This window comes from Nematostella vectensis, chromosome 9 (assembly GCF_932526225.1).
Source record: "Nematostella vectensis chromosome 9, jaNemVect1.1, whole genome shotgun sequence".
Taxonomy (NCBI): Eukaryota; Metazoa; Cnidaria; class Anthozoa; order Actiniaria; family Edwardsiidae; genus Nematostella; species Nematostella vectensis.
This window is the reverse complement of record NC_064042.1, coordinates 8856525-8879521: the sequence shown is the minus strand read 5'-3', so window position 1 is coordinate 8879521 and position 22997 is coordinate 8856525. Positions and strand designations below refer to the sequence as shown.

Sequence of the window (22997 nt, the reverse complement as noted above, 5' to 3'; positions counted from 1 at the left end):
GTGACCACCCCCAGTGACAGTGCTTACTAACCGAGGGCCATATGTTAGAAAACTGTATATTCGGTTAAATATGCTACCCTCGATAAACAAAGATTACAAACAAAGATTACAAAGTTTGGAAGGGGGTATATGTTATAAATTGAAGCCTGATAATTCCATAACCCTATCAAATTAAAAAGTTTGTACATTATATAAAAAAAACAGTATAATAAAAATGGTTATATTGTAGTAAATTGTCTTTATTATTCCAGTATATTCAGACAAATGTCTTTGTTTTTAAATGTGAAAGTGCTCTTTATACTGTCTTTTCCCCTTCCTGCTGTTGAAATAATCTTTCAGTTCTAGTCATTATTTGTTCTTGTCATATTTTACTGGCTCTGTTTTGGCTGCTCTTTCTGAGACCTGTCTTGTTCCTGGCCCTTCTGATGCTCTTCTACTCTCTGTATTTTGCTGTTGTTGTCATTCCTTCTGTTCTTGATCTTTCTTTTGCTGTTTCAGTTGCTGTCCTTTCTGTTGTTGATGTTTGTTTTGTTACTGGTCATTCGGTTGCTGTTGTTCTTTCTGTTGATGTTCTAGTTCATTCTGTTGTTCCTTTTGTTGCTGTTCTTTCTCTTGTTGCTGTTCTTTCTGTTGTTGCTGTTCTTACTGTTGTTTCTGTTCTTGTTGTTGTTTGGTTTGTTGCTGGTCATTCTGTTGTTTATGGAGTTGCTGTTGTTCTTTTTGTTGTTTTTGCTTTTCTTTTCGCTGCTGTTGCCTCTTTTGATTTTTCTCCCTTCTCTTCCTCTCTTTTTCAGATTTCAGCTCATCCACTAATCGAGTCTGATTATAAAGAGGACTTCTCATGGATAAAGTAGTTGTAACATTTCTGGGCAGTCTTGGTGTGATATTTAGTAAATTCACAGGAACTCCTACAGGATTTAGTGACGATGATTTTTTAGGATTTAGAGTCTCTGGTGCGGTATCTGACTCATCACTAACTGATTCAATTAAACCAACTATCTTTGTCTTTAACTTTCTACCTCTGCTACTTTTTCTTTCTGGGTATGAGGGGTATCCAGTCTTTTTGCATTCCTTTATAAGTCTCTCTTGTTCTTCAGTGCTGATTATTTCTTCCAGGTGTCGAATAGCAGTGTTTCGCAGCCTCTCCTCAAGAACTGAGTCATGTTTATCTCGTAAGAATTTTATCTGTTTGTCATAATCCGAATGCATAAGTCGTGATTCCAGGTTAGTTAGTAATTCCAGAACAACTTTAGCATCTGAAATCAAACAGAACAAATATATTTTTGTGAGAAAAACACTTGTGAAAGTGACCAAAGAAACATTTGTGTGTGTGCTCTTGGTGTTGGAGCGGGAAATACCCCTAGATCCCCCTGCAACAAGTCATGACTTGGGACCCCATAGCCCCACCTTAGAGCTTGCACTAACCTGAATGATGATAAAATCCATCAATTACACATAAATAAAAAGAAGTTTAGATGTACTGACCTAAAGGGGCAAGTTGCTGGCTTACGTCGCCCCTTAGTACTGCACTCAGGAAGTTATAGATTTGTGGGTAGTTGGGTCCAGGTACTATAATGTAACAAATGTTAGAACAACTAAACAACAAAGCCACATAAAGAAATTACGAAAATAGGATATAAGGTCATTTCTTGGTCCCATGGATCCTGCAGCTGAGCAGCAGACAAATTTAATACATACCTTTTTAAATTTGAACATTTAAAACTGCATATGAACTTGCACATACTGTATAACACTTTGTCAGCAAGAGCATAACAAAAACGCTTAGAGCATAATGTTTGCAAGAAATACTAAACTCTAGGAAAATAAAACTTTTTAAGACCGTTATCAAACTTTTCTCAAAATGTAAGACTTTTTAGACTTTTAAGGACCCGTGGGAACAATGCATGCAACTTGCACAAATTTAACACTGTCAGCAACAGCCAGAAAAATCGCTCAAAGCTTAGCCTTTTCTAGAAATACTATGCTCTGGGAAAAATATGACTTCTTGGGTTATAGGGTGCCAGTTCATTGGGTCTTGCATGAAATACTAATAACCCTACTATTAGTAAAAATATATGCCATGACTCTCACCTGAAGTTTGGGCAACAGGTTCAAATGCAGCGATCGTCAGCAACTGGAAAAAAAAGGTTCAGACAAATATTCCATTAGTAACCCTAACCAACAACGTATTCCAAACCCTCAAAGTCATGGTGGATGCAAGCGCCAGTTAGCTAGAAAATTGAGTTGAGTAAAAAGAGAACTTTAAATAATGAACTAAAAAATGTAGGAAGCTAGTCACTCAGAGTTCCTCAGGGCAAAGGCAAGAACCAGCTAACTCAGTTTATTTTGGAACTTGGAATTGAGCCTGGAATCCAATGAGAGAGGCACAGGCACTACAGAGCCACAGTTTGCCATCTGCGCCACACAGGCTCACCATGATTATTTTTTTTTTACCAGCTATAAACAGGGCTTCTGGAATTACGCGCTTGTGCGGAAGCGCGTAATTTGGCTTTCTCTGCGTAAACCACAAATTTTCACGTAATTTGGCTAAATTTTGAAAGACAAAACATTTAAGTGCACAGCTGATGTGTTCTTTTAGGGTTCTCACCTCTATTTCTCGTAAAAAAAGAGAGATATTCTTCGTAAGAGTGGGATATTTCAAACTGAATTTCGAGGTCATATAAAATGACTAGGCGTTCTTTCCTAAACCGCGAAGGCCTAGGACTAACATAAAAATACCTTTTTTAATTGGCTGGTGGCTGGAAGGCAATGAAAACTCGCCTAAGATATTTTCGCACAAAAAATTAATCATTTCAAGTTATTTCGTGCTTTACTTCGGTACAAAATGTAGTTTGGGCGTAACAGTTGATATTCCGTGTAATTTAACACTTAATTCAGTAAAGAGTCCTGCAAAATTTTGACTTTTAAAGAAACATGTATTGCAAAATCCAGCGTAATTTAGCGCGTAATGATTGATTTTCTGCGTAATTTAGCGCGTAATTTAGCAAAGAATTCTGCGTAATTTTGAGTTTTTTTCTGCGTAATTCAGTCACCTCTTTCCCAACCAGTTTACAGGGACAACAGAGTGTTTTTACGGAAAGTACTAAACTGAGGGAATGTTTATTTTTTTAATTGTATGGATACAAAGTACATAAGTGTATGTAGACCCCTACAGATAAGCACACATAAATCATTAGTATAAAACCGGAATCATCACATTAAACATATCTTAACCTGTGGCAAACACTTGGCATCAACATCGTCAAGATCAGAACTGGCATCATTACATATCTTCAGCCAGGTCTGAAAAGCAAAAAGAAAGTCAATGTATGGTTGTATTGTTGATTATGGTATGTTTGCGACAGTTACACAGTACAGTATGATAATGCTAAAAAAATCGAGATGATGATGATGATAATGGTCATAAATAGTTATGATTGCCAAGATGTTGAGGGGAAATGATAATGATAGTGATGATGATAATGATGACGACCATGGTAATGTTAATGATAGATGAAGATTAGGACAATGTTGGTGATATTTACATCAGCTATTTTGGGTAATACAATTTCAAATAATCCTTACATCCAAAGGTGTATCAGAAGGTACCATTGCACTGGAATCTGAAATAAATAGAACTAAATAAGCAACTGTCACTAATCAATGGAACAAAAAGGAAGACCACAATGGAAAATCCAAACAATGAAACAATTTACCTCTAGCTGAAAAGCTTTCAGTGTAACTTTTAATCTGCAGATAATAAAAAAATGAATCGTCTAAAGCTTCACTAAAAAACAGTTACCAACACCAACATCTTATTTTCTTGCTATTAGATCCACCTTAAAATGCGAAAATGGTTACTGCACTCACAACAGAAGAAAGATAGAGAAAATTTGATCTGTTCATGCACACTTGAAGAAACAACCATAAAACATGATCTGTCACATCATTTGGTAGGAGAAGAATGACGAAGAATAGCACTATACCTATGAGAAAATATGGAAATAATATTCATGACACTACACTGACCTGTGCAAGATTCTTTGTTTTGATCATTCTTGCCAGTTTCTTCCATTTGATTTCACCAGGTTCACTAAAGAAAATTAAAATTGTAATCAAACGCTTGCGTCAGCAAGGCTTCAATTACCTCCAGTAATAGAACATGACGTAATGCAGATTTAATACCTTTTAAGGCCATTTAAGAGAAGCTGTTTTTCCTTCTGAGTCCAGTCAAGAGAATTGGTTTTCTCTGATGTACTCAAACTCTTATTCGTCTCAGAATTTTGTTTACGCTTTCTCCCCTTTCTGTTTGCTTGAGAAGAACTCACACAGTCATCAGTATTACAACTCATTTGCTGGCTTCCTTCCTCTCTTCCCTGCTCTTGTTGTACAGCATTTACTGTAGAGACTGAGGATGAATCTATGGATGAGGCCTCAGTATTGTTGTCTATTAGGCCTGTATTCTCTATGCTGGAGTTTGCCCCTTCTTGATGGGTTGAGCTTCCTACCACAGACTCCCAACTAACATCTGATGACATTCTACCTGTATTTGTATTGTCAGCAGGCTTTTCAAAATGATCAGCTCCGTTTCCAGTCTGAGAATTCTCCTTTGTTTTGCAACTAGCTTGCCAATGACTTAGTGTAGCATTGACATTTTCAAATTTCTTATTGCTAGCTTGACTTCCTTGTACAGCATCTGAGTTATCATTCCTTTGATCCTGTTTAGCCTCTCCTTCATTCACCATGGATGTAGGTACGTTAAGCCCCTTAACCATTTGCGTACTTTTGTTAGCAGTGGCTTTGCTTTGGTCAGTTACTAAACTCTCATCATTCACACCAGATTCATTATTTCTTATCGTACCTGTGTCATCACAAGACTTACTAGAAATATCGATAAACTTTTCTTTCTCAACACATTCATGAGTCTTTTCAATGTCTCTATTTTGCTTATTTGTTTTCGGAAGTTTAGCTTGAGGTTCACAAGAATCGAATACATCAGACACTTGTACTCTTTTAACGCGGTTCCATTTGACGGAGGCACGACAACGCTTGGTTTTGAGCTCTTTTGGTCTCGACACCGACGACTCAATGTTACCCCCTCCGTTGCCCGTCTGTATCTGTTCACCTCCCTCGATATTTGGAATAGTTTTCTTACTTTTCGAATCTTTTTCTGGAACATTCTCTGTACCTTTCTCTTCCATATTATGCAATTTATGAGCAGACACTAAAACACAGCAATCTAAATTTTCGTTAACCAGTTATTTCTTCAAAATTTTCGATCAACAGCTCAGGCAAAACGCTTTTTCTACGTTGTCAAAGTTAAGCTGTCAAAACTTCACAGAGCCATCTTGTTGAGCCCGGAGCTCAACTCCAACTAAGCGGAGTGTACAAGCAAACAAAGCGCATGCTCTATTTGTCTTACCCGCTGACGGTCCTTTTGAGCCCGCGTCTAATGGTGGACGGACCGATTGTTTGGCTGTCTTTTTCACATCGCTATGAATCTCGAGCTACTACGTAAGTTTTTACTCTCAGTTCCAATCGAACTTCCCCTTGTTTGTAAAATTAATGATTTTTGGGTTTCTCTCTAGAATCGTTTGGGCAGAGCTACCCCGAGGTGAGAACTTTTTGTTGACAAAATGTTTTTCCATATTCATTCGACTTTGATTGTCACTGATCTGTGTTTGTAGGAGTACGATGGCAGTCTGGACTCGGTAAGCGTAGCGCTGACTGCGGCGTTCAATAGACGTGGCTCTTTGTTAGCTGTAGGGTGCAACGATGGGCGAGTTGTGCTATGGGACTTCTTGACGCGAGGAATTGCCAAAATCATAAGTGCACATGTTCATCCTGTGACTTCTGTCAGGCAAGTATACCTTCAAAAACTAAAAAGATTGATATAACAATCGCTATACAGAAGCCAGGCTCAAAGTTTCAAGAAAATATTATAAAAAACAAGGTTTCCCAGGGGTATTGTCTGCATGTTGGCTTGGAGACAGTTAACGGCACAAAATATTACAGCCAATGAGAAAAAAAAATGTACAGCAAAAAAGTAATAATGTAAGTGTAACTTCCATAGCAAGTTCTCAAAGTGTCAGTCAAATGCTCATATGAAAACACTGCAACATGATTTGCTAGATCACTGAAATGTCCTCAATCGATTTTATAATCTGAAAGTTGCCAATAGCAAGATTTCTTTATCCTCACATTAAAAATGTAGTTGTGAAGTATGTAAACACCAACTTGTTTCAAGTGGTAAGGTGTATTTTCCTAATCTTTAGTTGGAGTCGTAATGGCCGCAAGCTGCTGAGTGGATCAAATGACTGGAATGTCTCCGTTTGGGATATTCTTACTGGGGAGTGTGATCAGAAATACAGATTCCAATCACCGATATCCAAAGTTCAATTCCACCCTAGGAACAAGTAAGTTTGCAAATTGAGACATTTAGAAACTCATTTTGGATAATAAGCTTAACGTAATTATCTCATTTAATTTTTAGTAAAGTCATCTTGGTGTGCCCTACAAAGCAGGGTCCAGTGGTTGTTGATTTGGACGGCAAACATTACGTTTTGCCTACTGGAGGAGAGGTACAGGACTGTAAACAATAAAATCTTCCCGCTACAATTATTTGTTTTTGTGGAACTGTGCATTGAGAGGAAACCCTCCATTAGTGGTGAGAGTTGCATGCATATCAAATAAGTGCATATATAAATACAGTGTTCTGAATTTCTTACTTCCCCTATCCTTTTTTTATTGCCTTGGTACAGGGTTTTTTGGTGTTCCAACCAACTCTTTTTGGCATTTGAGGACTTTTTAACACTTTCCCAAGTAGGACAGCACTTTCATGACAGCATGAGCAAACCCACATTATTGCGAGTTGAATAGATGTTTATTTTACAGATAAAGTCCCTCAAATGCAGCACTTAATGTTGTGCCCCCAAAATAAACGTAGAATTTTTTTATTATTGTACCTAAGAATCCCAGGCAAAGTTTTCAAATCCCTCTCACCCAAAAAAGAAATGGTAAACACAGTGAGATTTTACAGGAGTGAACTCGGCATTTTGCGTGCTGCTCTCTGGCGCAGCAGTTCAAAAGCAGGGCATACTCTAGTGCACAACGTGACTGTGAATGTTTTTCACCTTTTGTTCACTTTGTTATTACAGTCAGAACACAACATTGTTGCATCCTTTGATCGCAGAGGAGATTATATTTATACTGGAAACGCCAAGGGAAAGGTTAGATCAAAGTCATGTGTAAAAGTTAATGTGCTGTCATTGCTGCTGAATATCACTTATTCTAGACATGACGGAAAAACATGACGCGACGCTTCAAATAAGCCCATTTCACATCGAATAAGGCGGAGAATTTCTCTGAGTACTTAGTAACGTATAGCAAACAAAATATAAAGTGCGACTTTTTTTAAATTGATGCAACTTTTTGTAAAGTGTCATTGAAATTTGAGCTTTTCGTCCCTGAACTGATACACAGGGCAATGATGATCAAGGAAAAATTATCTTAAAAAGCCAAAATCTGGTTATGTGCACTTTGGCCTCACGTTATTTGTGTTTTGAAAATCAATCCGTAATACAAGGAACCTATAGCGATGGTAAGAAATTGTGTCTTCTCTCTCTATCTGGAATTGCACGTTTTCCAGGTTTTTCCGTCATGACCTCATTCTATAATATCTGCCTTTGTTTTCAAGGTTTTGGTGATTGACGCAAAGACAAGGGAGGTAAGTTATAAACTTTTTTCGAATGATTATATTGTTGAAGGATTTGATTTTTAATTTATTCAAGGAAGGGTTATTTTCCGACTAAATGTATGAATGCTTTTGATTTATTGCAGGTCATTACATTTTTCAGGATTCAAACAGGAACTAGCGCAAACACAGCCATCAAAGCCATTGAGTTTGCCCGTAGAGGAAGGTTAGTTACTGTATTTACAGTACTCATGTATAATACACACTTATGTATAATATGTAAAATGACCCCAAAAATCGTGTATTTTTGGGGTCATTTTGGAAAAAAATAGAAAATTAACTTTATTCGAGAAAAATCCTATGTATAAAAATATGTTGAAAAATGATATTCAAAACCAGTGGCAAGTCAATATAAACAAGCGCGTAGGAGGCATAGATAAACGTGAAAACAGTATTTTTATGTTCAAGTTTTTATTTTCGTCGTCTAAAGTTACGTAATGGCGTTACAGCATAATTTATTTATTTTCCAAGATGACAAAAGTCTATTGACAATTTCACTTTTATTCACAGTGCTGTGTACTGTTTATTTTGTTAAATTGTTTTGATTTTTGAAGCAATCACTAAATGATAAATGGGTCAGATTTGTATGTACAGTACTATCTAGGGGCTCACACACCCCATCTTAATCAAGAAATCACCAAATGTTAGACATTTCCATGTGACATTTAGGCCTGATATACTGTATGTCATGCTTCTGCAGAGCTGAAACTAATCGTCTATTTGTATTGACATAAATACATTGGGTCCAGTGAGATTCAGGAGTTGTTTTAAATAAGCCACACACTATAAGTTGCAAGTATGTAGTAAAAGTTGACTTGATGTTGAACAAATTAAATAAAAAGTATAGAGTATTTGATTTGGCATATCAAAAGTTCAATTGTTCTTTGTATCTTTTCCGACAGTGCTTTCCTAATAAACTGCCAGGACAGAATTATTAGAGTATTTGATAACCAAATTGTGCTGGCATGCAAGGACCAGGAAGGGGCGGAGCCAGAACCTATCCAGAAACTTCAAGATCTGGTCAACAGGTAGGGTACTGTAGTGCAGTAATTTATAGGCAAAAGAGTATATACTCACAGAAGAAGGATATTGCCTTGCAATCTATTACATTTGCAACTATCTCTGGCACTCATCATCATCCGTTATCACTGTCAACATCCATGATCACCATCATCATCAACACGATAATGATCATCATCATCATTATCATCATGTTGGCCTCAGAACCATGCATTACAGAAAGATTACAATGCCTGACTATGATGAATAAGCCATGATCACTTAAAATTCCCTGCTAAATTTTTTTTTCATTTCAGAACATTATGGAAGAAGTGTTGCTTTTCAGGGGATGGTGAATATATTTGTGCAGGTTGGTTCATGTTGAAGCAAGTGTTTCTAATTTTTCTTGACATGTACAGTTGTCCGCTATTTCCCTTGCCATTTTTTTAATTATAGGCTCTGCCAGAACACATGCATTGTACATTTGGGAAAAAGGAGTAGGCAACCTTGTTAAAATCCTACATGGCACCAAGGGGGAGTTGCTTCTAGATGTAGTGGTATGTACTTACTAAACTTACTGGTTTGTTTGGCAAAACGTTAAGGGAAAATTGCTGATCCAAAGCAAAGCCCATTCTCCAGTTTTTTTTACATCCAGATGTTGACATGCATGCTGTAGATGGTATGTGTGCACATGTATACAGTAATATGTCCTACATTTAATGGGCTTTCAGGCATTTGATGGTGTTTTATCACAGACATTCTTATGAGTTTATCTGACACCAGCAAATGCCAGACACTCGCAGGCTATCATTTCATACAATGTAATGAAGAAGGCAAATCTTCACAAAGTATTTCTTTCCATGTAGTGGCATCCTATTCGACCTATCATCTGCTCCATATCGAGTGGCGTGGTATCAATCTGGGCACAAAATCATGTGGTGAGTTGTTTGTGATTATGTCTGATTCTTTATTTAACATTTTGAGTGAGAGGTTTGATGCTGAAGTATGACTTGATATTGATACATTGATATTGATGTTGATATTGACTAGAGAAACTAGAGAGACTAGAGAAGTATGGCTAGAGAAACTACAGACAAGCTGTTGAATAACTAGGTGGTCTGTAGGCATGATGGTCTGCTTAGCATCCCTTTTTAGGCATGAGGAATCAGGGAATTCTGACAAACAGGCTAACGCTCAAAGCGTCAGCGAAACAGCTCTATTTTCACAAAGGCGTAAAACACACCATTTTAACCTTGTGTTGATTTATTGAACTAAATAAAAGAATAAATTTAGGACCATTGCTGATGTCTTTGTTTCCAGGAAAACTGGAGCGCCTTTGCACCAGACTTCAAGGAACTAGATGAAAATGTTGAGTATGAAGAAAGGGAAAGCGAATTTGATGTTGTAAGTGAGGTAGTTTCCATTAAAACTGAATTCTAAGATATGTAATTGATATAGTTGTCTTTCTGTACATCGGAGGTACATCGGAGTGAGAGTCGAGTACACAGGACGAGCAATGAGCTAACTATGAGTGACTGTACATTTATTCCCAATCCAACATGGCGGACTCCGATCGTACGGTCTGCCGCTGACCAACATCTCCCCCTTTTAACGAAAATTAAATTATAATAAAATAAAACAAACAAAGCCTCAACGGTTAACCATAACGTTCTACAGTGTTCCTATGATGGTCCCTGAAGAGTGGCTCTAAACATCAGCTACTTGAGAAGATAATCTTTAAGTCTCTGTGGAGTTTTGACTTCCCTCCCAGATCTTGTCTGTCTTGCCGGGTTGAGCGTTTCCGGTTGTCCTTGGGTGTCTTGAGGCAGAGGTATTTCTACCGCGAGCCCATCCATGGGGTTTGATTTATTGATCTCTTCAGCCTGGTGTGACGAAACCTGGCTTTTGTGTATCTGCGGTGTATTGTGGGTGATCCCTGTGGGCTAACTGAACTGGGCTGGATTGGCGATATAAGGCTCCGATGCTGGGTATCTCATCACCATCATCTGCAGTCGGTCGTCAGTTGGTGGTGGCGCTGCGGGTCTTAGCTGGACTCTGTTCTTCCTGATGTTGATTCCGCGCGGAGTTCGTATTGTGTACGACCTTGCTGTTTCATCTTTCTCGACGACTTCACCATAGCGCCATGGTTGCCCGCGTTGGTTTGGTCGTGGTTTGGCGAAGGCAAAGTTGCCTATGTCAAGAGATCTTTGCTGAGTTCCTGCTCTCTTGTCATAGTACGCTTTCGTTTCACTCCTTTTCTTGACTATTTCCTGTTTTACGGTTTCAAAGTTGACCATGGATGGAGCCAGGAGTTGTTCTGTGGTGGGTAGTGTGGTTCTTGTACGTTTCAACAACATGCGTTGCGCTGGCGAGTAGGTGTGACCTTGAGGCGGGATGTTTCGGTACATCAGCATCGCGTTTTGAAAGTCGTTTGCCTTTTTCAACATTGATTTTGCGACCTTGACAGCAGCCTCAGCTCTTCCATTGCCTTTTGGGTGGTATGGCGCCGACGTTGTGTGCTTGAAGCCATAGTCAGCTGAGAACTGTCTGTATTCCTTGCTTATAAACTGGGGACCGTTGTCAGTGTGGCAGTTCACCGGAATGCCATATCTCGCAAAATGTTTCTCGATGACTGTGGGAGCCAGGGTGTCTTCCAGTTTGTCCACTTCAATCCAGTCAGAGAAGTGACTGACCGTGACCAAATAGTTCTGCTTGTCTATGTTGTGGTTTGAAATGCTTCTTGGTTTGAAATTGTTAAAACCAGTTTGAAAAAAATTCAAACCAAGAAGCATTTCAAACCACAACAAATGTGGCATGGTTTGAATTTTTTTCAAACTGGTTTTAACAATTTCAAACCAAGAAGCATTTCAAACCACAACATCTATTTCACATATATCCTGGCTGACTATCTCCAATGGTCTAGTGGGTATGGGTGGAGACTGCATGGGTTCCTTTGGGGCTGATTGTCCATATTGGGCACAAGTGCCACAGGATTCACATGCGTCCTGAATTGCTTTCCTCATCCCTGGCCAGAATAGGACTTCACGTGCCATGCGTATGTTGGATTCTGCGCCAAAGTGATTTGCTTGTATCTTGGAGAGCATGGTTTTGTACATTGATTGGGGTATCATTACTTGTATGCCTTTGTAGATTATGCCGTTCTGTACTGACAGCTCGTCCCTGTAGCACCAGTAGGGGCGGAGCGAATGTTGCAGGCATGTTTTGTCTTCTGGCCATCCATGTATGATGACGTCTTGTAAGGCTGCCAATGTAGTATCTTTGCTTGTCTCTTCCCTTATTTGGCTCTCAGTGTTCTCTGTTAGCCTTGGGTTCTTGTCGGTGTCTCTGGCCGCCATCTCTGTGCGGAATACTTCGAAAGATGTTACTTTAGCGGCAATGGGTTGAGGAAGGGCTGCTCTAGAGAGAGTGTCGGCCAGGTAGAGGGCCGGGCCTCTTTTGTAGGTAAGCTTGAATTGATAGCGCTGCAACTTCATGATTATCTTCTGTAAGCGTGCAGGAGCCTTGTTGAGAGGTTTCTTCATGATGGTTTCGAGGGGCTGGTGGTCGGTGTGAACTTCGATATCTGACTTGCCTTGACTTGCTTTTCTTTTGTGTTTTAGGAGGATGAAGACAAAGAACCCGAACTCCCATCAGAGAGTGAAGTCGGTGAGGAAGAGGAGGTTGATGTTACATCAATTGACAGAATACATGCTCTCTGTAGCAGGTAATTTACTTCAAGGAGGGAGGGGTGTTTTACGGGTGTGGTGAGGGAGGGAGGAAAAAATAGATGCACGACGAGGAACAAGAGACTGAGTGGCTGTTAGGAGAGGAAGGGGTTATAATTAGTAACAATAAAATAGAGAGCGAAGCATGGATTAAAGCGGTTAACGAAAATAAACGTTAAACAGTTAACGGGATTAACGAAAATATACGTTGAGGGAGAAATGCATAGAACGCAAGATACTCTAGTTCACAGAGCTTGAATAAAGACAACTGAAACCTATTCACAGAAATTCCACTTAGAAGCACCTTATCTAAATCATGTCACTGTGTTTCCACGCTTATCCAACTACCACTTGATGGAACTTGGTATGGAAGTCCAAGTCCTCATTGAGTCGAACATTTTTTTTTTTAATGCCATCGTTTGGTCATCAAGCTTCGATTAATGTTAAGTGCTTACTGTAAATGAAAATCTTATATCGCGTGTTTTTGACCACAGTGACGAGGATAACGACCAGGACCTCGACACGCTGTCATACCTACCGGTAGCACCTGAGGTCGACGACCCCGAGGAGCCGCTCTGGACTAACGAGGTACATTATCAACTTTACTAATTGGTACCAAAAAGGGTTGGAATTACAGGGGAGTCACCTATACTTCAAATAAAGGTAGAATTTTATCTTAGCTTTGTTGATTCAGGGTAGAAAAAAAATCAAGTGTCAACTTCTTACTTACTTTTCGATATTTCCAAGAAACCGATTAGGTGGTCCGCTTGTCATGTAAGACATCAAGTTGGACTGACCTCATATACGCAAAATGGAGTTTGCCAACCACAGTTTTTTAGATTTTGTTCCAAATCTAGTAAACTGCGTTCTCATTTGCACGTGCATCGCGCATCGCCGATGAATAATATATCATATTTATTTCTAATTTACAAACTAGAAGCATTGGTGATTTTATTTGCCAGAGATCAGATCGACCGCACGCTTTGACGGGCTACTAAACTGTTTTAATTTAAACGGAATTGTTAAAACAATTACCCGCGAGAGGCCTCGATACAGTGTGTTACACGTATCGTTGATTATCGATCAATGATGAATCTGATGCATCTTATTTTGTTCAGAATGAGGATTACAGCAAGGACCCGGAACAGAAGCGTCGCGCGTCCAACGAGACTGGGCTCGAGGCTCCTAAGAAGAAGACGAAAGTGATTGACATACGTCACGATGGTGACGTGTCACACCAGACGGAGGCTAAGAAAACAGGTTTGTTGAAAGATCGCTAAAACAATGTTTTTGTACATCAGACTTTCCACTATTTATTTATCCATTATCATTATATTAGAAAAGCTTTGCAGCATAAATAAGCACATTTCGCGACTATTTCATATAATACTTTCAATAATTTTCTAGGTGTACAAAAGGGATCAAAGCAACTCGACAAGGACCCCCAATCCATTACTAGTAAGGGACAAGAGACCGGCAAAACAGGTTTGATAACCGCTGACCCGCTAGGAACGAAGACTGAAGATGAGGATGACAAAGGTGATGAGTCATCAGCAGAGACAATTGAAGATGACAGCGAAACAATAGAAGAGAAACTCAACTCCTTATAAGGTTGTTGAAAGAGAAGCTTCTTATAAGGACGATAAAAGAGAAACTCGACTCCTTATAAGAACAATAAAAGAGAAACTCGACTCCTTATAAGGACGGCAAAAGAAAAACACAACTCCTTATAAGGACGATAGAAGAGATACTCGACTACTTATGAGGAAGATGGAAGAGTGACCAAACTCCTTTTAAGGAAGGTAGAAGAGAAACTCAACGGTAGATTTGTTCAGAAATCCAAAGAAGTTCAAGCTTTCAAATTTCAGCATTCCGAGGTTTTCAAAGGTAACCTCTTGAGAACAAAGTGCTTCAGAAAGCTAAAGATGGGCAGCCATACATGTAGAAGAATGTATGGGTCCCTGTAAAGAATAATTTCCATTGGATGGCCTGTAAGGTAGTAGGGATTTTATGATAAAGGATGTAAATATCGTAACTTATATCGTTTAATAATCCGTTTGAGGTATACTCTGAAAAAATAAACAGAATCAAACACAATTTAAATTTTTTGAAAGATTATTTAATGTGAGGAGAAGAGGTTTGGGAGACTTATCAAAATCCTGGCTACGCCGCTGTAGACAACCAAAGAGTGAGTCCGGGCGACCTGTAGTTAAAAGCGAGGTTCCAGTACAAAAATGCGAATGGGAGGTGAGGTTATGGTCTTGGCAAACATTGTGAGTTAAAAAAAAAACAATAACAATGAACCATTATATTCTCGTGTTATTGCTTTTCAACGTAATAATTCTCTTTGCATGTGTTTCTACAATTTGAACAAAGTTTTAAAATTCGCATTTAACCAGCCATTACTGTCCTACTCTTTCATGATTGCGATTTTATTAAAAGCTTCACGGAATGAAATAACAAAAAAACAAAAACTTTTTTCTCCATATCGATATCATGAAAAAATGGAGATAATCAAGATTTCATTAACAAGACATTTTGAAGTAGTTCAAACACAAAGTTTTCTAGGCAGTGAATGGCAAAACTGTATGAATGGTAAAATGTCAACCTGTAACTTGCAAGGCGGAGGAGGTTGGCTGCGAAAATATATTGTTTCTTCAAAACAATGAACCGGGCCGAAAAGTGCAGTGTTAGATATCTTTTCGACTGAGATAAGTAATTTTTTTCCAGCGATTCGGAGTAGTTTTGCTCTCGCATTTTCTTAAAAATATGGTCTACTTCTAAATATACAGGCCCATAGAAAATGTGTTCATCATTTTTTATATGAATGATAGTTTTTAATAATGGATAATGGGTTGCGCACTTAGCTTGCAAGCCAAGGGCAATCACTCGGACACCATATCAGTGCGTGTAGATGATGAATCAACAAAATTGAGCAAGGGTTTTTGCTGTGTCATGTTTGATGCCCTCATTGTCGGGATATGAGTTAGTTAATACTTTGTCTATAACGGGGTATTATATTATTTTCTGCCTTCACAGTTGTCGACTCTCTGGCAGAGTCGAATTCCAGTTTTTGGTGTATTGTATTTATTCTTCTGGTTCACGTACACGACAATTTGGGCTTTTTGTATTTATTACTTTGTACCTTTCAGTTGTCGGGATATATATGAGTTTCTGCTGTGTCATATCGTACACCCTTCCATAACAACCAAAGCGTTAAGAAAAGGGAGTAGCTTTTAAAAAGACATGACAAAGCGGTCACTCAAGTATGAAAAAAACTCTCTTGCATGGTTAAGTTATGAAACTTTCATCAACGTATTCCGGAAAATTCCGAAACTTCAAAATAGCAATCTACGGATAAAGTCTCTTTGTTATTGACGACATTTGATTATAAATATCTTGGTTACTTGCTTGAATTGGTCCTTCTTAGGTTACCAAGTCCTTTTAGATAGAGGCTTTTGATACAAGTGAAATGTTTTTAGATCATAACAAGACGCAAATTAAACCTTTTCTTTCCATAGTAGTCATTCTCTCTCAGCCCCTGCGCTGTGCTATGATGCAATGGCGTCATTTGTATTGCCTCTTTCGCCAATCCTAGCAAACCAAATTTCTAAATTTATAATTGTTATTTGTAGTATGTACATAGTAAGCTTAAGCAAACAAAGATACTCGTGCTATTAAATGCATGAAAGAATAATTTAGAAAAAAAAAACACTTTCAGTGGCTCGATGGGAAAGTTGATCATTACAACTTTTCTGCTTTACCAGACGGTTTCCAGCTCGGGAAGCGCTTTTGGTTTTTCAGTCGGCGACTATGCGGTTGGCGCCGATATAATTCAGGGTCCCAAATGTGTTGCGCCGGTGTGATCGTTCCAAAGCTGGAAACATTCGCCCGTTTTGCTGCGGAAGACAAGGCTACGATGCGCATTTCAAAATGTGCTTTGGAGGGGCTGTAGTTTCCAAAGCTCATCTCCGCCCGGCGTGCTGCGGGAGGCGAAGCTACGATACTAGTTTCCATATGTGCTGTGGAGGGGCTGTAGTCTCCAAAGCTCATCTCCGCCCCGCGTGCTGTGGTAGAAAAAGTTACGATGCCAGTTTTAAACGGTGTTGTGCAGGCAATAGAATATGGTGATGTATAAAATGGAGAAAAAGCAAATTGAGTGTTTTTAACATACAATGACAATCAATAAACCATTTTTAGACAATCGTGGTCATCAATGTGCTCCTCGATGTGGAATTTATAGGATAGGAAACAGAGCCGTAGCAGGCCACGTTAGATTGAGGGGGCACAGTACAGAAACATTAAGAAAATATTTTGGGGCACAGTCACGCCCCTACTGGTCATTTCCTTATAATTTTGGAAAATATTGGGGGGGGGGGGGGCACATGTCCCAGTGCCCCATCCTGTAACGGCCCTGGGAAAACAGCTTCCTAATTTGGTGTTTTATCTCATCCCTACCTTCAAACTGATTTCTCATCCGGTCATCTATAGAACGGACCAATTAGAAGTTGGGGGAGGGGGTGGAAATTCAAAAAAAAAAAAAAAAAACCCTACAAGGCCAATGTGGCAAATAACAACTTGTACAAGCCCAAAACAAGAAAATAAAACGTGCACAACCTTGGACATGAGGCTCAACATAATTGTCAATTTTAGAGATGCAAAGCGCTTGCGCCATGAACACATGAGTGAAAACGAAATAAGCATCTGACCCGAAATTTCTGGAGGCACTTGTTGAACATAATACCTTGATTAATCATGATATCATTAATTTTAATATATATCGATAAAAAAATGTTGCAAATCTCTGACACGCTTTTCTCTGAAATCAAAGCTCATGGACATTTGTTGTGTTTGTGTAGAATGGACGTTTGTTGTGTTTGTGTAGAAAGGTGGTATTTTATTTTTGTCGGTGAAGTACATATACCTTCGGTTATTTTAGCGTACTTGGTATCTCTCATTGGTTACTGTCAAAGATCTCAAAGAATTGTCATCATCGGTAAAGCCACCGTCATTTTTATTGTCATCATCATAATAGCCACAGTTATGATTATAGTCATCATCATCATAGCCACAGTTATGATTATAGTCATCATCATCATAGCCAAAGTCATGATTATAGTCATCACCATCATAGCCACCGTCATGATTATAGTCATCATCATTATAGCCAACGTCATGATTATAGTCATCATCATCATAGCCACAGTCATTATAATAGTCATTATCATCATAGCCACCACCATGATTATAGTCATCATCATCATAGCCAACGTCATGATTATAGTCATCATCATCATAGCCACAGTCATTATAATAGTCATTATCATCATAGCCACCACCATGATTATAGTCATCATCATCATAGCCAACGTCATGATTATAGTCATCATCATCATAGCAACAGTCATGATTATAGTCATCATCATCATAGCCAACGTCATGATTATAGTCATGATCATCATAGCCACATTCATGATTATAGTCATGATCATCATAGCCACATTCATGAATATAGTCATAATCATCATAGCCACCGTCATGATTATAGTCATCATCATAGCCACAGTCATGATTCTAGTCATCATCATCATAGCCACCGTCATGATTATAGTCATCATCATCATAGCCAACGTCATGCTTATAGTCATCATCATCATAGCCACCGTCATGATTATAGTCATCATCATCATCATCATAGTCACCGTCATGATTATAGTCATCACCGGCATAGCCACCGTCATGATTAGAGTCATCATCATCATAGCAACAGTCATGATTATAGTCATCATCATCATAGCCAACGTCATGATTATAGTCATGATCATCATAGCCACATTCATGATTATAGTCATGATCATCATAGCCACAGTCATGAATATAGTCATCACCATCATAGCCAACGTCATGCTTATAGTCATCATCATCACAGCCACATTCATGATTATAGTCATAATCATCATAGCCACCGTCATGATTATAGTCATCATCATAGCCACAGTCATGATTATAGTCATTATTATAGCCACCGTCATGATTATAGTCATCATCATCATCATAGTCACCGTCATGATTATAGTCATCACCATCATAGCCACCGTCATGATTAGAGTCATCACCATCATAGCCAACGTCATGCTTATAGTCATCATTATCATTGTCACATTCATGATTATAGTCATGATCATCATAGCCACATTCATGATTATAGTCATGATCATCATAGCCACAGTCATGAATATAGTCATCACCATCATAGCCAACGTCATGCTCATAGTCATCATCATCACAGCCATATTCATGATTATATTCATAATCATCATAGCTACCGTCATGATTATAGTCATCATCATAGCCACAGTCATGATTATAGTCATCATCATCATAGCCACCGTCATGATTATAGTCATCATCATCATAGCCAACGTCATGCTTATAGTAATCATCATCATATCCACCGTCATGATTATAGTAATCATCATCATCATAGTCACCGTCATGATTATAGTCATCACCATCATAGCCACCGACATGATTAGAGTCATCACCATCATAGCCACCGTCATGATTATAGTCATCACCATCATAGCCAACGTCATGCTTATAGTCATCATCATCATAGCCACCGTCATGATTATAGTCATCATCAGCATAGCCACATTCATGATTATAGTCATAATCATCATAGCCACTGTTATGATTATAGTCATCATCATCATAGCCACCGTCATTATTATAGTCATCATCATCATAGCCACCGTCATAATTATAGTAATAATCATCATAGCCACCGTCATGATTAGAGTCATCACCATCATAGCCACCGTCATTGTTTTTAGTCATCATCATCATAGCCACCGTCATGATTATAGTCATGATCATCATAGCCACCTTCATGATTAGAGTCATCACCATCATAGCCACCGTCATGATTTTAGTCATCACCATCATAGCCACCGTCATGATTAAAATCATCACTATCATAGCCACCGTCATGATTATAGTCATCATCATCATAGCCACCGTCATGATTATAGTCATCATCATCATAGCCACCGTCATGATTATAGTCATCATCATCATAGCCAACGTCATGCTTATAGTAATCATCATCATAGCCACCGTCATGATTATAGTCATCATCATCATCATAGTCACCGTCATGATTATAGTCATCACCATCATAGCCACCGTCATGATTAGAGTCATCACCATCATAGCCAACGTCATGCTTATAGTCATCATCATCATAGTCACATTCATGATTATAGTCATGATCAGCATAGCCACCGTCATGATTTTAGTCATCACCATCATAGCCACCGTCATGATTAAAGTCATCACTATCATAGCCACCGTCATGATTATAGTCATCATCAGCATAGCCACATTCATGATTATAGTCATAATCATCATAGCCACTGTCATGATTATAGTCATCATCATCATAGCCACCGTCATGATTATAGTCATCATCATCATAGCCACCGTCATAATTATAGTAATAATCATCATAGCCACCGTCATGATTAGAGTCATCACCATCATAGCCACCGTCATTATTTTAGTCATCATCATCATAGCCACCGTCATGATTATAGTCATGATCATCATAGCCACAGTTATGATTATAGTCATCATCATCATAGCCAAAGTCATGATTATAGTCATCACCATCATAGCCACCGTCATGATTATAGTCATCATCATTATAGCCAACGTCATGATTATAGTCATCATCATCATAGCCACAGTCATTATAATAGTCATTATCATCATAGCCACCACCATGATTATAGTCATCATCATCATAGCCAACGTCATGATTATAGTCATCATCATCATAGCCACAGTCATTATAATAGTCATTATCATCATAGCCACCACCATGATTATAGTCATCATCATCATAGCCAACGTCATGATTATAGTCATCATCATCATAGCAACAGTCATGATTATAGTCATCATCATCATAGCCAACGTCATGATTATAGTCATGATCATCATAGCCACATTCATGATTATAGTCATGATCATCATAGCCACATTCATGAATATAGTCATAATCATCATAGCCACCGTCATGATTATAGTCATCATCATAGCCACAGTCATGATTATAGTCATCATCATCATAGCCACCGTCATGATTATAGTCATCATCATCATAGCCAACGTCATGCTTATAGTCATCATCATCATAGCCACCGTCATGATTATAGTCATCATCATCATCATAGTCACCGTCATGATTATAGTCATCACCGGCATAGCCACCGTCATGATTAGAGTCATCATCATCATAGCAACAGTCATGATTATAGTCATCATCATCATAGCCAACGTCATGATTATAGTCATGATCATCATAGCCACATTCATGATTATAGTCATGATCATCATAGCCACAGTCATGAATATAGTCATGATCATCATAGCCACCGTCATGATTATAGTCATCACCTCATAGCCACCGTCATGATTATAGTCATCATCATCATAGCCACCGTCATAATTATAGTAATGATCATCATAGCCACCGTCATGATTAGAGTCATCACCATCATAGCCACCGTCATTATTTTTAGTCATCATCATCATAGCCACCGTCATGATTATAGTCATCATCATCATAGCCACCGTCATAATTATAGTCATCATTATTATAGCCAACGTCATGATTATAGTCATCATCATCATAGCCACATTCATGATTATAGTCATGATCATCATAGCCACATTCATGATTATAGTCATGATCATCATAGCCACAGTCATGATTATAGTCATCACCATCATAGCCAACGTCATGCTTATAGTCATCATCATCACAGCCACATTCATGATTATAGTCATAATCATCATAGCCACCGTCATGATTATAGTAATGATCATCATAGCCACCGTCATGATTAGAGTCATCACCATCATAGCCACCGTCATTATTTTTAGTCATCATCATCATAGCCACCGTCATGATTATAGTCATCATCATCATAGCCACCGTCATAATTATAGTAATGATCATCATAGCCACCGTCATGATTAGAGTCATCACCATCATAGCCACCGTCATTATTTTTAGTCATCATCATCATAGCCACCGTCATGATTATAGTCATTATCATAGCCACCGTCATGATTATAGTCATCATCATCATAGCCACCGTCATGATTATAGTCATCATCATCATAGCCACCGTCATGATTATAGTCGTCATTATCATAGCCACCGTCATGATTATAGTCATCATCATCGTAGCCACCACATTTCATATCTATCAGTAATTTTATCTACATCCTTTATCATAACCATAGCCTCCGCTGCCATTCTCATCACCATCATCATTCTCATTCTCATCACCATCATCATAAGGTTGACACCAATAATTTGATTTGGTTTGTCCTCAGGATCGGAAGACATATCGCCAATTTTATTTTGAGACTGCAGGGGGGGCGAGTCTACTGACACTAGTCATCCCAAACGGTAAGAAGCGTCAGCCCAGTTGTTGTTGTTGATTTTCCTGTTGTTCTTTCTTTCTTGTTTCCCCTCTATTTATTTATCTTTTTCTCTTCTATTTTTTTAGAAAATGCGATTATCAAATCGATTGTTTCTATCATTAACTAAACTCTTCCCAACTGTCCTAAGGTAACTTCTTGTTTTTATTTTAAATACACTATAATTGCCCCATAAGCCACGGAAAAGTTCCCATAAAAACCAGTAGGGATTTAAATTCCTATGCAAGCATCAACAATTTTCCTGGCGAAATCGGTTGTAAGTTCATGTCCAAGAACACCAATATCGATTGTTCCCTTCGTGATTAAATTTACAACTGCGAAAACAGCCACCATCGTTCTGACCCAGCAAAAATGCTGGTGCTGTTGGCAAAGCATGGTGGCTTATACTAGCTTTATTTACACGGAAGTTTACGCCCTTCATACTGTACAAGAGAAGAATGAATTTGTGTCATTTATTCTCCAAAACCACAGAAATACCGCCCTTGGAGTCGGCTCAACTTGTGGTCGTGTTTGTTGAATAATAGCACCTTATATGGCTATGGTGGTGGGTATCTTTATTTCCTTATATGACTATTTTCTGACCCCCGCCCTATTGTGGCTTTGATAGTTATTTTCCTTTTTTTATTGGATAAGATGGTAGTTACATTCCTTTCCTTATTTTATATGTTATTTACCAGCTGGGAGGTCCGTATCGTGAAATACCGTGACCGAGGTCTTGAAAATACTGACCGAGGCCGAAGGCCCTAAGAAACAGGAAGTTAACCTCGCTTTAAGCAGCACGAGAGTACAGTTTAGATAGAGGTTTACCAAGAATGTTGTTCTGTTACCTGATTGCCATAACGAAAGAACAGAATTAAACTGATTTTGTTTTGATGTAATCAATACGCTACACAACTTGATCCCAACCATCCACAGGGAACCCAAATTTCTGGTGTGTGAACGAAATAAGCAAAAATAATTTTCAGGGGCGGATCTAGCTTTTCGCTAAAGGGGGGGGGGGG

At 38.6% G+C, this 22997-nt stretch overlaps 2 protein-coding genes across 2 annotated transcripts; one reads left to right on the top strand and one right to left on the bottom strand.

Moving 5' to 3' along the window:
* Window positions 1-221: 221 nt before the first annotated feature.
* On the bottom strand, window positions 222-5409 carry LOC5515376. The gene is made up of 8 exons (XM_001635511.3): window positions 4186-5409; window positions 4030-4093; window positions 3717-3750; window positions 3586-3623; window positions 3235-3303; window positions 2092-2134; window positions 1486-1569; window positions 222-1256 (listed from the first exon to the last, which is right to left on the bottom strand). The coding sequence occupies exons 1-8, from the start codon at window positions 5199-5201 to the stop codon at window positions 643-645; spliced, it is 1962 nt and encodes a 653-aa protein (XP_001635561.1). The 5' UTR covers window positions 5202-5409; the 3' UTR covers window positions 222-642.
* Window positions 5397-14574, top strand: LOC5515371 (retinoblastoma-binding protein 5 homolog). The gene is made up of 17 exons (XM_032385143.2): window positions 5397-5514; window positions 5589-5614; window positions 5688-5860; window positions 6276-6416; window positions 6494-6581; window positions 7158-7229; window positions 7697-7726; window positions 7840-7919; window positions 8656-8781; window positions 9070-9122; window positions 9209-9309; window positions 9619-9690; window positions 10073-10156; window positions 12373-12476; window positions 12972-13065; window positions 13596-13737; window positions 13885-14574. Exons 1-17 carry the CDS (start codon window positions 5496-5498, stop codon window positions 14085-14087), a joined length of 1608 nt encoding a protein of 535 aa, XP_032241034.1. The 5' UTR covers window positions 5397-5495; the 3' UTR covers window positions 14088-14574.
* Window positions 14575-22997: the final 8423 nt, after the last annotated feature.

Coding starts and splice junctions, on each gene's coding strand:
- LOC5515376 (XM_001635511.3), bottom strand. CDS start 5,201: ATGGAAGAGAAAGGTACAGAGAATGTTCCAGAAAAAGATTCGAAAAGT. Junction 3,751..4,029: donor AAACAAAGAATCTTGCACAG/GTCAGTGTAGTG, acceptor TATTATCTGCAG/ATTAAAAGTTACACTGAAAG. Junction 1,257..1,485: donor CCAGCAACTTGCCCCTTTAG/GTCAGTACATCT, acceptor GTTTGATTTCAG/ATGCTAAAGTTGTTCTGGAA.
- LOC5515371 (XM_032385143.2), top strand. Junction 5,615..5,687: donor TTGGGCAGAGCTACCCCGAG/GTGAGAACTTTT, acceptor CTGTGTTTGTAG/GAGTACGATGGCAGTCTGGA. Junction 10,157..12,372: donor GGGAAAGCGAATTTGATGTT/GTAAGTGAGGTA, acceptor TTTGTGTTTTAG/GAGGATGAAGACAAAGAACC.